This window comes from Malania oleifera, chromosome 11 (assembly GCF_029873635.1).
Source record: "Malania oleifera isolate guangnan ecotype guangnan chromosome 11, ASM2987363v1, whole genome shotgun sequence".
NCBI classification, from domain to species: domain Eukaryota; kingdom Viridiplantae; phylum Streptophyta; class Magnoliopsida; order Santalales; family Ximeniaceae; genus Malania; species Malania oleifera.
Window position 1 is genome coordinate 86,681,929 of NC_080427.1, and position 14,857 is coordinate 86,696,785.

General features: G+C 37.2%; 1 protein-coding gene across 1 annotated transcript; it reads right to left on the reverse strand.

Annotated features, from left to right (window-relative positions):
* Positions 1–1,331: 1,331 nt before the first annotated feature.
* LOC131167632 (enolase 1) lies at positions 1,332–14,379 on the reverse strand. Its single transcript, XM_058126426.1, has 17 exons — positions 14,171–14,379; positions 7,744–7,807; positions 5,945–6,009; positions 5,813–5,860; positions 5,428–5,514; positions 5,269–5,349; positions 4,835–4,936; positions 4,672–4,752; positions 4,027–4,101; positions 3,839–3,901; positions 3,677–3,754; positions 2,421–2,615; positions 2,245–2,295; positions 2,075–2,163; positions 1,917–1,968; positions 1,760–1,816; positions 1,332–1,644 (listed from the first exon to the last, which is right to left on the reverse strand). Exons 1-17 carry the CDS (start codon positions 14,234–14,236, stop codon positions 1,564–1,566), a joined length of 1,335 nt encoding a protein of 444 aa, XP_057982409.1. The 5' UTR covers positions 14,237–14,379; the 3' UTR covers positions 1,332–1,563.
* Between the last annotated feature and the right edge of the window lie 478 nt (positions 14,380–14,857).

The following is a 14,857-nucleotide window of genomic DNA, read 5'->3' on the forward strand; positions in this document are numbered from 1 at the left end:
CTGAATGTCTCCAGTTGCTAGAAGGGAGACATCCCAACCTATTGTCCCAAGGTGGAGCAGCAGGTTTTATGTTTTTAGTTTTCTTCTAAGGGGCGTGTATTCGTCAAAGTGGAGATTGTTGTGATATGTGGGTCATATTGTGAGTAGAAGGCATGCACAAAGTGAAAATATAGTGAAAAACAGTATGCTGGTGTTTATTGAGGAAACCGTCGACGATTGTTTTATATCCGTTGACAATTTGGTCTAGAATTCAGAGAAGTTTTGCTCTCGGTATTAAACTGTCAACGATATGTTTGCAAATCGTTGATCGTTTGGTTCGAGAACCCAACATAGATTTTCAAATTTGAATTGGGACGTTAAGTTGGTTGGAGTTTAAAGGGAAAGCCTTCGGGAAACCTTTATATATACATTGTATATGTTCTATTTGTTATGTTGTTCGTGCCTTTAACACAAGATAGTAAGAAACCATTGTTGATTGCTCCCATGAATGTAGGCATTACCGAACCATGTAATTTTTGTCTTTGTTTTTGTTTGTATATAATCTGCTTGATTATGTTATTTTCATATTATTCATTGTTAAATGCTGCGTCATTAGATCGTGTTATTTCGCTGTGCATTGAATTTCCACAGCAGTGTCATTATTAATTTATTATTTTCTATTTTGCATTTTTATTTCTATACAATGAAGAAACAAATTATTAAAAGACAAGTTTGTTTGTAATTGATTTCTTACTTTTGTTATCAATTTTCAATTGTTCGTGAAAAAATTAAATAATTTTCAATTGTTTTAACAATCTATTGCAAAAAATTTTAATATCTATAAATAATTTTTAAAAAATTAAATCATTCACTTTATGCACACTTCTTAATTAAAATTAAAATAAAATATTCATAAAATTTTTAATTTAATTAAAATAAATATATATAAATTTCAAAAAAAAATTTGAAAATAACAATAGCCAATTACAAAATATTTTTACCATTTTTCAATTGTCATTTGTAATAAGATTGTTATTATAAAGTATATTTTTGAAACATAACAATTAAGTAAAACAATCATAACAAATTTTATATTTGTTGTAATATATTTAAATTTTAGATTATTTTATAATTTTATTATTTTAATCATATTTTTAAAATATTATTCGATGTAAAGACTAAATGAGCATTTTTAAATAAAATTTTAATTTATTTTTACTTTACAAATAACCAAACAAGTTGATTTATATTTTCTATTTTTTATTTTTATTTTTTTTCTAACTTTATTTTCATAATTTTTGACAGTGATATCAAACCGCCTTAAATTATCAACCATAAAAATAAGACTCCAATTGAAAAAAATCAGCTCAATTTGGAGTTCAATGTAAAAAAACATGCTCTACCCTAAAAAAAATAAAAAAGAACAGCTCAACCTAGCTGTGAAAAGTGGGAGAAAAGAACTTCTGTGAAGATTATTAACATCTTGGATCACATGAGTTTGACCCATTGGATGTACAAATTTATTTGCTGCAAATTAATTTAACCGCTCAACCATGAAATTTGTTTGATTCAAATTTCCCAGATCTAATAGGGTTCAACAGGCCTGCGGAACTGTGATCCTGCATATACTGCTTCCGAGCCAAGCTCCTCTTCAATCCGCAGAAGCTGCAACCAGAAACAAAGGGGGAGACCAAATTTCATGACCTACTCCACGGTACACAAGCTGCAAGATTTCTTTAAAATCTCAAGTTTCAGAAAGCACACAATCCAGTCCGCTAACCTGATTATACTTTGCAAGACGCTCAGATCTGCATGGAGCCCCTGTCTTAATTTGGCCCTGGTTTAAAGAAAATTTGAATGAGCCAAGTTTGAAATGATAATTTCTAATGATATAGCAGTCACAGATTCACAGTATACATATATATATATATGCTTACCGTAGCCAAACCAACAGAGAGATCGGCAATAAAAGTGTCCTCTGTCTCCCCACTGCAAACAAAGACATGAAACATATCGGCGGCTTGGAATTCAATCAAAAATAACAAAAATTTAAATTGAGTTAATGTATGCAGCAGATCAGGATTGATTTCCATACCTGCGGTGGCTAGCCATTACACCCCACCCAGCTCGCTTGGACATCTTTACAGCTTCAATACTCTCGGTTACGGAACCAATTTGATTAACCTGTTCACAAAATGCCAGTCGTTCAGTTGTATTTCTCACTCACATGGATACAAAGCTTCAAACAAAATATTTCAGCAATACCTTGAGGAGAAGTGCATTGCATGTTTTTTCATTGATTGCTTTCTCAACCCTCTGCAATGAGAATTTCATGTGGCACCAGTCATACAGCATATGCAATTGACAAGCATTTCCCAACACAAATCCAGAAACATCATTCTAATAAACGACAGCAGAAAAATAAAATCAACCATGCTAACCTTGGGATTGGTGACCAATAGATCATCTCCCACAATCTGTACTCTATCTCCAATTTCACTGGTTAGCTTGGCATAATGCTCCCAGTCATCTTGGTCAAATGGATCTTCAATTGATACAATAGGGTACTCGGTCACAAATGACTTGTAAAGATCTTTAAGAGCATCTCCTGAAATCTTTTGCGAGCCATCGTTGTTCTGCACAATCAAAGCATCAGAAATAATTGACCACCAGCCTAAGCTAAATAAATATAACAGAAACCTCTAAACCATTCATCTAATGCTCAGAAAATTCAAGAAAACCAACCTAACCCTGCAAGCCAGGCAATATAGTCCTACTTTTAATCATTCCGAGATTCAGTCAATCTAACCCAGGCCAGAAAACTGAGATACAGTAACGTTCTTTATTCATTCACATCATCATTGCAAGTTGTAACAACAATAATTTTCATTAATTTATTTTATTTTATTTTCTACTCAAAAGGCAAAACAAAATTTCAAACCCTAATTCTTCAAGTTTAGCATACTGTCAATAGGTCTGATTCTAACTGAATAATTGATCATTGAACTTTTTATTCGCATTAACGGTCTTGGCCCAGGCCCCAACTCAAGTGAGGTTGTCTGCTGTAGCCTAAAAGGCCTCACAATTTAATATCCTATAAAAGGCATCTCACAAAGTTGAGGCCTAAACCATATAATAAATCCATGATCTCCCTAGTACATATCTAATGTGAAATCATGGCACTCTCACATCTGATCTAATGCCTTCGTTAAAGTGGCCCACACCTATGTGTAGAACCCCTTTGTGTAGGATCCACAGTACCCCCAGGATGGCTTAAATATCAAATGCACCGACATCTGCTCAACTCTTGTGACATATTATCTGCTCTAGCCCAATAGGCCTCCCAGTTGTGTCATATAAAAGCACCTCACATAGCTAAAGCTTGAACCATCCTAATAAATCCAAGATCTCCCTAATAAACGTTTATTGTGGGATGGCTGAGATTGTGAGAAACAAGTAATAACTTTTTATCCTTTCAATGACCTTAGCAAATGTACTGTTACCGCTTGTTTCAAGGATCTGCCATCAATGTGTGCACAGGACACATCTTGGAATCAGAATTTATCCTCATAGGGTTTCGTTCCAATTTGTCTGGTCCATTGTGACCTAGTCTGAAATTTGTTATTGATTTTTTCTTCTTCTTTTGGCTTCTGCAAACATAGCAATTAACAGGAGCTGCCATGCAAAACAAACTCACCTCTTCTTTGAAGTTCAGGTCATATGTTAGGTCTGACCCGTAAAATTCAGATGCAGCAACATCCATTCCAATAACAACCTTCAGAAAAGAAGAAACTATCAGGTTGTCTTCTCGGATGCTGTATCCAGAAAGAAATTAAGATGGGCCATTAAAAAGAATTACTTTGTCAGTGTAACCAGCTTTAGCAATTGCCGTTTTGAGCAACTCAAGACCTTCCTTGTTCTCCTGAATTCATAAAAGAAAAAAAAGAAAAAAAAAAGTTGTCATGAGTGAACCAGCAGTAAAATAAAGAAAACTGAATTGCAAGGTAAAATTGGGCAACAAGAGATATCATGAAAGCCATGTTTGACCTGAATATTTGGAGCAAAACCACCTTCATCACCAACATTTGTTGCATCTTGACCATATTTCTTCTTAATCACAGCCTGAAATCAAATAGTGCATTCAGCATAAGTAACAGGAGCAGAAGTCAAGATTTTCTTTCACAAGATTTTTGTGACAGAAATTTTACATAGGTGCGTGCATGAATGATCCACCAGATGCACCTACATACAGGGCCATCAGCAGGTTGTCTCTTTCCATAGTAACCCTTAAAAATTCCTATATCAAGGGATAAAGAGTAGAAATAATCTTGCCATGTGGGTCACATGCCCTCAGTGATTTTAGGCTTTGCAGTGAGATAAATCATACCAAATCCTGGGTTTCAATGATAGAAAATAGCCCCCACATCACACTCAACTAATCAAACGATTTATGATTGTCAAAAATTGTAGCAAAGCAAAATTTATAGATGAAATTACTAAGATCATAAAAACACATTTGATAAGATCACGCAAGTTTCTTAGAACAAATTTAATGTAACAATTTTTAAACTCTTCATGGAGAATTATCCATTTCTATGCCCTTAAGAGAGCAATGCACTAAAAGAATGTATAGAACCATGCAAGGGATCCGCCATGCCAAGAAAAAAACTAAATAAAAGTAATATACATCACCTTCAAATGGTGATATACTTCCACGCCCATCTTCATGGCATCTCGGAAAGAGGAAGCTCCAACAGGTAGAATCATAAACTCCTGCACGCTCAAATACTTCAGAAAATTGAAATCAAGAAGCATCAATACAAGAGATAAAAATTGGTTGTAGCAAAGGGCATGCCTGCATTGCAAGTTTGTTTCCAGCATGGGATCCACCGTTGATAACATTGAAAGCAGGAACGGGCAATACCAGCTTGCAGTTACCAGCAAGGTTAGCAATGTGCTGCATCCAAAAGACACTACATTATCAGATTTATTTTCCCAGCAGGTCACAGAACGGACCTCAAGTTCATGCCTTGTTTCAAAGGACGTGTCCGACACTGAAGAATCTGCATGATCTAGTAATTTATGGCATCAGTACTTTTTGCTACACTGCCTTACAATATGACATCCTAAGCACATGTCTGCAGCATCCAATATGCCACAAACATTTATCTGGAGTCTCAAGAACACTGATAAAATGACAGTTTCAACATGGCATCTGACATGCCAACCTTAAAAGAAATCTGTCAAAACAAAATGAACAGAACAAGAAATTATCGATACATAACATACCTTGTAAAGGGGGGTTTTCTTAACGCTCGCCCCAGCTTTGCAAACTGCAAGAGACACTGCTAGTATGGCATTCGCACCAAGCTGAAAAGCCATAGCTACAATGATGAACATGCTTTGTAATAACCAATACACACCAAAACCAGTGCAAATTGCCAATACCTTTTGTTTACACCAACCCCACTCATTTACAGTTCCATCAAGTTGTTGAACCATAAAGTTGTCAATGCTAACCTGTTCAGTTGGATCCTGTATAAAGCAATATGAAAATTGCAATCTACTATCAATCAGTAATAAATATTTAAAAAGTGGTGGTTGGGGTGGGGAGGGGGGTGGTTAAAGTAAGATGGGCATTGTTATATTATTAATCATGGAGGATTATCCATACCCTCAAGAACTTTGATAATCAATTTAAATTAAGGCAAGTTAAACTCAGACTCTATGCCATGCAATGCAGAACAAATACTTAGGATAATGGCCAAATTTATGAAACTTGAACCACAGAGAAGATAAACTTATTGAGAGGAAGTAACTATATGCAGCAAACCTTGCCGACTAACGCAGGCCCAATAACCGTGTTGACATTTTCAACAGCCTATAAATGCATAGAAACAGAAAGAAGATATCAGAATAAAGGATCTCAGAATGTGGGAGAACACATCACAATGCTATAACTGACCTTGAGAACACCTTTTCCAAGGTAGTCTGATCCTCCATCTCTAAGTTCAAGGGCTTCATAAATTCCTGAAAAGGGGGGGCAGGGGGAAGATGCATTCAATTAACTTAAAAATCTATTTTAGTACTCACACTCAGGTTCCAAGCAAAATAATGAAAGTGATATTTACAAGGACAATAAGAATTTTGTCAACAGGGACAATAAACATGTTGCAAACAAAGTATGATGGGAGGAAGTAAATTTGACAATGATAAATTTGGCTAAAAGCACATATGACACCCTCAGTGTTTGACGGTGCGATCATTTTAGTCCCCAATGCTCTATTTTTTTCATTTATCACCATAACCTTCCTACTTGTTGCAATTTGCTTCTTCACATTTTAAACTATATTGTTTTAGTTTTTGCAAGTAGAACCCCCCCATTTTTCAACTTCTTGTCAAATTGCTTTTTCCTATTGAAAACCATTATTTCATTATAGTACTAACATCATTTTACAAAATTTTTATACTTTTTCATTTCAAATTTTGTTTACTGGCAGGAAAATAAAACAACTGAAATTTAAAAATAAAATACTCATACTCCATCAAGTAACCACAATACAAAATTATTTTGAGACTTTTTATTTGCATGTTGTAGAATTTTTATGCTAAAAAATTAGAAGTACAAACAAAAGCATTTTTACATTTTTTTTGTAATTTTGTTTTATTTATTTACTTATATCTATTCTTCCACAAAATATAGCAAATATATACTATTACAAAAATAAAGGGTAAAATTTATTATTTTAATTTTAATTTCAAATTCTCACAACATCTACATTCTCGAAAGTTCCTTAAATTATTATACCTTTTGTGATAGACTATAAGATGGCTTAGTTTGATATCCAATTTTTTAAAAATATTAATTTTATTCAATACAAGAAATTTCAGAATGACAAAAACAAAAATGTAAACTGGCATCGTTTTGTGGTTAGTTAGAAGATTAATCGATGGATTAGGGTCAAAACTTATTTATTAACTTCTATAAATGGCATTTTCATGCCAAGAACAAATCTTTGCAATGAAAGACTTGATTTTGTTGATTTGAAGTACAGATGAGTTACACCTAAGAAGCCCTTCATTACCATTAATATGTCAATTCTACGACGAAGTGATTTTCATCTTCCATTCTTCCTATTGGTAAAATACATAGTAACAACTCAAAAAATTTTGTGGCATGTTCACTTGATGGCAATATTGTTCATTTTCCACTTTAATTTTCAAAATAATTACAAAAATTGCTGCTTCATTTTCTAGTTTACCAACATTTGCATTAAACAATGGGAAAACATCTTCTGGATTGTTTTTTAAGTTTCCCATATAAATGCTAGAAAACAAGAAGATATTTCGTCATTTTCTATAAATCTGAAAAAATAGAAAACACAATCTGTTTTCCAACAGTAATCAAACCTAAAACTTTGTTTGGATTAAGGATTTTGTGAGAGAAAAAGAAAACAAGACGAAAATCAATTTATCGTATTCTCTATCTCAAATATAATCAAGGAAGAAAATTTATTCAATTATTAACCAAATTAAGTAAAATCAGAGGATAATGGCATGTAAAATAAAGAAATTAATTTATTTGTTAGATATTTTCTTCTCTCATTTTCCTGAACTAACAAACAAGGGAAGGCAGATTCTTTGATATTTTCCTTTCCTCTCCAAAGGAACCCTAAATAAAACCATCTTTTGGTTGTCTTCTTAATTCGACAAACAATAAAGTTGGAAAAACTGAACGCCAAATTATGTAACCAATGATCTTACCAGTGGATGCACCACTTGGTACTGCAGCTCTGGCCACATTCCCATCTGTTAACGTAATATCCACCTACAAAATCCCACATATCAACCAAAAGGCATCAAAATTTTGGCATCAAAATTTTGAATAAGACTAACTCACATACTGTATTTCAAGGAATCAATGGCTACCTAACTGTGATCTATGACTATATAACCATGACTCCCTCCTTCCCAAACCCTACATACAGAAGCGCACCCACCACACACAAGAAGCTTTATAATTGAATATTGCACTGTTTGATGGAAAAAACAAACAAACTAAAGTGAAATCACACCCTAAGGTTATGCGCACACACATAACAAATACAGAAAATAGAAAAAATCAAAAAGAAAAAAAAGAACAACAACAAATTTACATGATTCGACAATATCCCTACAACATAAGTCGTTATACAATTTTTTACTATCAAACAAAAACTTAAGATTTCAACCCTGGCACAATAGGTATATATAGTCTCATATGAAAATCCTAAAATACTCTTATATAATAATACAATTACATTGTGCCGGACTCAAACATACTATCCCATACCAAAGCCCTTCTTCACCCCCCCCCCCCCCAAATGCACCATGCTGGGCCTAGTCTAAGTAGACAAATGAGCCCTGAGCCCTCCCATGTTAGGAACCTGTGAGCATTCAGATTAAAGCGACACCAAAGATTTAACGTGGTTCGGTCAATAACGACTTACGTCCATGGAGCACACACCAAATATTCACTATCGCCGGAAAAATTACAATTCACTCTTTCTCTCTCTCTCTCTTTCTCTCTCTTCCTCTCTGCTCTCTTTGAGCTTCTCACTCTATTCGTGTCATTCCTCAACCCTCTATTTATAGGGCTAATATTCCAATCACAATTTAAACATAATGAATCAAGACATGGGAAGTTACAATCATGGGATTAATTTCACCGCATGAGATTAATTGCAACACATTTTCCAACTCAACTCCATGAATGGACCGCTTCTCCAACTTAACTCTAGCTCCTGGTTGTCTTCTGGCTCCAGCTCTAACAATCTCCCACTTGGAGATAGAGACGCCTCCTCAACCAGTATCATGAATAAATGATGTGCTCAAAACATATGTCTTCAAGCATGAAGACCAACTGAAGTTGAACACAACTTCAGTTTCTCTGTAGTCGAACACAACTTCAGTTTCTCTGTAGTCACCACCTTCCTATCTGCTCGATTCCTGCGGGCCAATCTGATGGCTGTCAGCTTCACAACTGGTGTAAAGATGCCGGTGTAGTCAATCCCTTCCTTCTGTTCAAAGTCTTTGACTACCAACTGAGGCTTGTATCTTCTAGAGTTGTCATGCTCCTCTTCAATTCTATACACTCACTTGTTGTGAAGGCCTTTGGGCAACTTCCACGTTCTGTTGGAGGTGAGCGACTTCATCTCATCCTTCATCGCAAGCTCCCACTTGCTCGTATTTGCCACCTGACATGCTTTATCATAGCATTCGGGCTCTCCTCCATCTGTAGGAATAAGTAATCAATATACCTTCTGTTTGGTACATGAGACCGAGTAGATCTCCTAAACTCTAGAACTGAAGTAGGAGATGGTGGTGCGACAATCTGCTCCACTGGTTCCTCCACCTAAGAATTCTCGACATTCTGCTGTTGTGTCCAGACATATTCTGAATGGACTAGTTCTAGTCTCTTCTTCTTTGGGGCATGGGTGTTTATCTAGAAACTAACCCTCTTATGTTTCTCGACTATATAATCCTCACACATGTCAATCTATACTGAAATAGACATGGAGACATTGGAGGTTAGAAAAAGTGTACTGATTTTCTTACCTCGCGCAATCGTTAATACACCCTTTGAAACTTTTCATTCATCGCCAATGAATTTCGTCGTGTATCCCTCATTTGCCAGCTGACCAACCGAGATCAAATTCTTTCTCAAGTTTGAAATATGTCTGACATCCTTCAGCTTCCATACTGACCTGTTTATATTGATCTTCACAACTCCCTTGCCGATTACGTCGCAAGGTTGATCATTGCTAAGGTACACCTTATCAAAATTACTTGGTGTGTACTCTTCTAGGCAATCTCTGCAGCATGTGGCATGAAATGAGGCTCCAGAGTCTAAGACCCAAGACTCTTGCTTGCTCTCCAAAGAGCATATCAACATCTCATCATTTTCGGAAGCAATATTTGCTTCTGTCTTTGCCCTCGTTTCATATTCTTTCTTCTGACTCCTGCACTGGTTCTTGTAATGACCAGTTTTTCCATGGTTCCAGCACTCAATAACTTTTGTGCTCTGGGAACCTGTGTCTTGCGTACCTTTGGGATTTCTGGATTTAGACCGCCTGGGCCTAGATTTGTCGCAGTTGTTTGATTGTCTATGCCTATTTCCTCTGCCTCGACTCTCCATGATCAAGGTTGAACTAGAAGTGGAGTCATGGTTCGACTGCATTCTGATTTCCTCCGTCAAAATCATGCTGACGACTTCATTGTATACAAGTTTCGATTTTCCTGCGAAGCTAGTGATGGCAGTAACGACATCATTCCAACTTTCAGGCAACTGACTGAGAATCAGTAGGGCCCGAATCTCATTATTAAAAGTTATCCCCACTAAGGTGAGTTGATCAGACAACTCATTGAAATTATTCAAATGTCTGCTGAAACTTTCACCTGCAAACATGCACATCGTAAATAGTCTTTTCATGAGATGTACCTTATTTGCGACTGAAGGCTGCTCGTACATATTAGTGAGCGCATCCATAAGAGATTTGGTGGATGTTATATGCTTGATATTGAACGCTATAGATTTCGACAACGTTATTTTGACGGCTTCGAGTGCTTTTCGATCAAGCAACTCCCACTCGTCCTCGTTCATGGATGCTGGCTTACCCTTCAACGGTAAGTGCAAATCCTTCCCAAACAAATAATTTTCTATCTACATCTTCCAGAAACCAAAATTGTTGTCATTAAACATTTTGATTTTTGAGCTCTTTTCATTCGACATCTTGATTCGCTAATCTAGAGATTGAATTAGCTAAAATGGATAGTGCAGTTGGATCCGAAACGAAAATGGTTCAAGTCGCTCGAAAAACGGACCCAAAACGGCTCCGAAAAGCTCAATCAAAGTTTGGTCAAACTTGCTGAAGTGGCACCTGTTGACATGGCAGCTGACGTGACAGTGGGGTCCATTTGCTGAAGTGGCAATGTGGGGCCCACTGATGATGTGGCAGTGGTGGGGCCCACCTGCTAGCATGGCAGTGATCTGCTGACGTGGCACCTCCGGCTGAGGTGGCACTCAGCCGCTAGCGTGGCAGCTGACTTAGCGGCAGTGATGTGGCCGGTTCTGAGATGACAGGTCGGTTCCGGGTCTCGCAGACCGGGTCTTGGGATGATCTGGTCTGAGTCAGCGTCCGGGTCGGGTCGGGTTCCGTCTGGGTTAGGTCGAAGCTGACCGGGCGAGGATGACGCGTGAGGGAGCTGGTTATTGGCGTGTGGCGAGGCGTCTTACTCCGGCAAGGCGAGTGAGCCTTCTTCTGAACTCCGTTCGAGCTCCGGCTTGCATTGTTCTCTTCGTCTCGGCGAGCTGAATGCGATAGTGGCCTCAAAACTTGGTTTCGATCCACTGGACAGAGCTCTAATTTCGGGACCACTTCCAATTTGGCTTTCCTACTCCAACCGGGCTCTGATACCACTTGTTAGGAACCTGTGAGCATCCAGATTAAAGTGACACCAAAGATTTAATGTGGTTCGGTCAATATCGACCTACGTCCACGGAGCACACACCAAATATTCACTATCGCCGGAAAAATTACAATTCTCTCTCTCTCTCCCTCCCTTCTTCCTCTCTACTCTCTCTAAGCTTCTCACTATTGTGTCATTCCTCAACCCTCTATTTATAGGGTGGATCTTCCAATCACTATTTAATTACAATTTAAACATAATCAATCAAAAATATGGGAAGTTACAATCATGAGGTAAATAGATATAAATTGCACCGCATGAGATTAATTTCACCGCGTTTTCCAACTTAGCTCCTCCTGGCTATCTCTTGGCTCCAGCTATAATAATAATTGTTAGAGCTGGAGCCAGAAGACAGCCAAGAGCTGGAGCTGAGTTGGAGAAGTGGTCCATTCATGGAGCTGAGTTGGAAAACGTATTGCAATTAATCTCACGCGGTGAAATTAATCTCATGATTGTAACTTCCCATGTTTTGATTCATTATGTTTAAATTGTAATTAAATTGTGATTGGAATATTAGCCCTATAAATAGAGGGCTGAGGAATGACACAAATAGAGTGAGAAGCTCAAAGAGAGCAGAGAGGAAGAAGGGAGGAAGAGAGAGAGAGAGAGAATTGTAATTTTTCCGGTGATAATGAATATTTGGTGTGTGCTCCATGAACGTAGGTCGTTATTGACCGAACCACGTTAAATCTTTGGTGTCACTTTAATCTAGATGCTCACAGGTTCCTAACAAGTGGTACTAGAGCCCGGTTGGAGCAGAAAAGCCAGATCGGAAGTGATCCCGAAATCAGAGCTCTGTCCAGTGAATCAAAACTACGTTTTGAGGCCACTATCGCATTCAGCTCGCTGAGACGAAGAGAACCGTGTAAGCCGGAGCTCAAACGGAGTTCAAACGAAGGCTCACGCGCCCTCTTGTGCCTTGCCGGAGCAAGACACCTCACTATGCGCTGGTCACGCTCCGGTGACCAACTCCCTCACGCGCCGCATGCATCGTCCTCGCCCTATTAGCCTCGACCCGACCTAAACGGAACCCGACCCGACCCGGACGCTGACTCAAACTGGATCAACCCAAGACCCGGTCCGCGAGACCCGGATCCAATCTCCTGTCTCAGAACCGACCACGTTAGCGTCGCTGAGTCAGCTGCCACGCTAGCAGGGCCACGTCAGCAGGTCACTACCACGTCAATAGGGGGCCCACCATCTCCACGTCATTAGTGGGCCCCACATTGCCACGTCAGCGGATGGACCCCACAGTCACATCAGCAGGTGCCACGTCAGCTTGCCACGTTAACAAGTTTAACCAAACTTTGACTGAGCTTTTCGGAGTCGTTTTGGATCTGTTTTCCGAGCGATTTGAACCATTTCTAGGGTTTTCGATCGTTTCGGATCCAACCGCGCTATCCATTTGAGCTAATTCCATCTCTAGATTAGCGAATCGAGATGTCGAATGAAAATAACTCAAAAATCGAAATGTTCAATGGCAACAATTTCGGTTTCTGGAAGATGCAGATAGAAAATTATTTGTTTGGGAAGGAATTGCACTTACCGTTGAAGGGTAAGCCAGCATCCATGAACGAGGACGAGTGGGAGTTGCTTGATCGAAAAGCATTCGGAGCCATCAGAATGACGTTGTCGAAATCTGTGGTGTTCAATATCAAGCATATAATATCCATCAAATCTCTGATGGATGTGCTCTCTAATATGTACGAGCAGTCTTCAGCCGCAAATAAGGTACATCTCATGAAAAGACTATTTACGATGTGCATGTCTGCAGGTGAAAGTTTCAGCAGACATTTGAATAATTTCAATGAGTTGTCTGATCAACTCGCCTCAGTCAGGATAACGTTTGATAATGAGATTGTTATAGCTGAAGCCAAGAGATAGCCAGGAGGAGTTGAGTTGGAAAACGCGGTGATATTAATCTCACACGGTGCAATTTATATCTATTTATCTCATGATTGTAACTTCCCATATTTTTGATTGATTATATTTAAATTGTAATTAAATAGTGATTGGAAGACCAGCGCTATGAATAGAGGGTTGAGGAATGACACAATAGTGAGAAGCTCAGAGAGGGCAGAGAGGAAGAAGGTAGGAAGAGAGGGAAAGAGAGAGAGAATTATAATTTTTCCGACGAGAGTGAAAATTTGGTGTGTGCACTATGGACGTAAGTCGATATTGACCGAACCACGTTAAATCTTTGGTGTCACTTTAATCTGAATGCTCATAGGTTCCTAACATCCCATTTATACCAAACTTCAAGTGGATGAACTCTTTAAATATGAGTCATAACTCAACATAAACCAAAGCTCGTAACTAAAATCACGTCATTTTATTATTTTTTAATGAAGAAAAATAAACTCATTCATCAAAGAAAATAAAGAACAATTATTCGCACACTACAAGAATGATTCAACCAAGTCAGCTACTCAACGAGAGAAGAATCGAACCGCTGATTCCACTCAGCTGGACAATCCAGCTTGGGCAAAAGAAAAAAAAAAACAAATATAGCCTTCACCACCAGATCAATGACAGAGTTTAACAAATGAAAAACGGTTCTAATACAAACAGAGTATACAACAAAGTCATTTCCAATAAAAATATGGAAACTACAGAGAAGATCGACAGATCTGTGCTTGCCAGAGGAGAGAGGAGGAGGAGAAGGAGTAGCACGGAATCAAACCTCGACCGTCGGATTACCACGGCTATCAAAGATCTGCCGTGCCTTGACGCTCTGAATCGTAGCCATGGCCGAAGCTTAGATCTGTCAGAGCGGAGAGACCTAGACAGTAATTTAGAAAACTGGAGCTTGCGAGCTGTGAGTTTTCGAACGAGGCAAAGTACGACAATCACGTACACGTAGACGTCTTAGGATTAAGCCCCCGAGCACTTAAAAAGTATATATATATTACTTATCATTTAAAATGAATATTTTTTTAAAAAAAGTATTTTAAAACAAATTTTTTGAAATTGAATTTTAATATTAAAAAATTTAAAAATTAATTTAATTAATAATATTATTTTAATATAAATTAATATAATAATCATATGTTGTAAATATAAATTAAGAACAAAATTATTTTTAATTAAAAAGTATTATATTATTTTTACTTAATAAAAATATTTAAATATTAATTAAAAAGAACAGTTAAAATAATTATTAATTAAATAATAGTTAACATAATTATCAATTAATTTTTAACTAAAAATTCATCATTTATTATTTTATTATAAATTATAATCTATTAATTGTTAATAAATATAATTAAATTCTAAAATTAATAAAAAGAAGCATTTATAAATTTACATATTAATTATTATAATTCAATTCTGAATTGAACAAGAAGTATTCATTAATTTAAATTTACAT

Bases quoted from the DNA above. Each gene is read 5' to 3' on its own strand.
- LOC131167632 (XM_058126426.1), bottom strand. From the start codon at position 14,236: ATGGCTACGATTCAGAGCGTCAAGGCACGGCAGATCTTTGATAGCCGT. The intron at 1,969-2,074 runs GTATGGAAATCA...CTTTGTTTGCAG, and splicing joins GTAATGGCTAGCCACCGCAG to TGGGGAGACAGAGGACACTT. The intron at 1,817-1,916 runs GTAAGCATATAT...TCTTTAAACCAG, and splicing joins TCTCTGTTGGTTTGGCTACG to GGCCAAATTAAGACAGGGGC.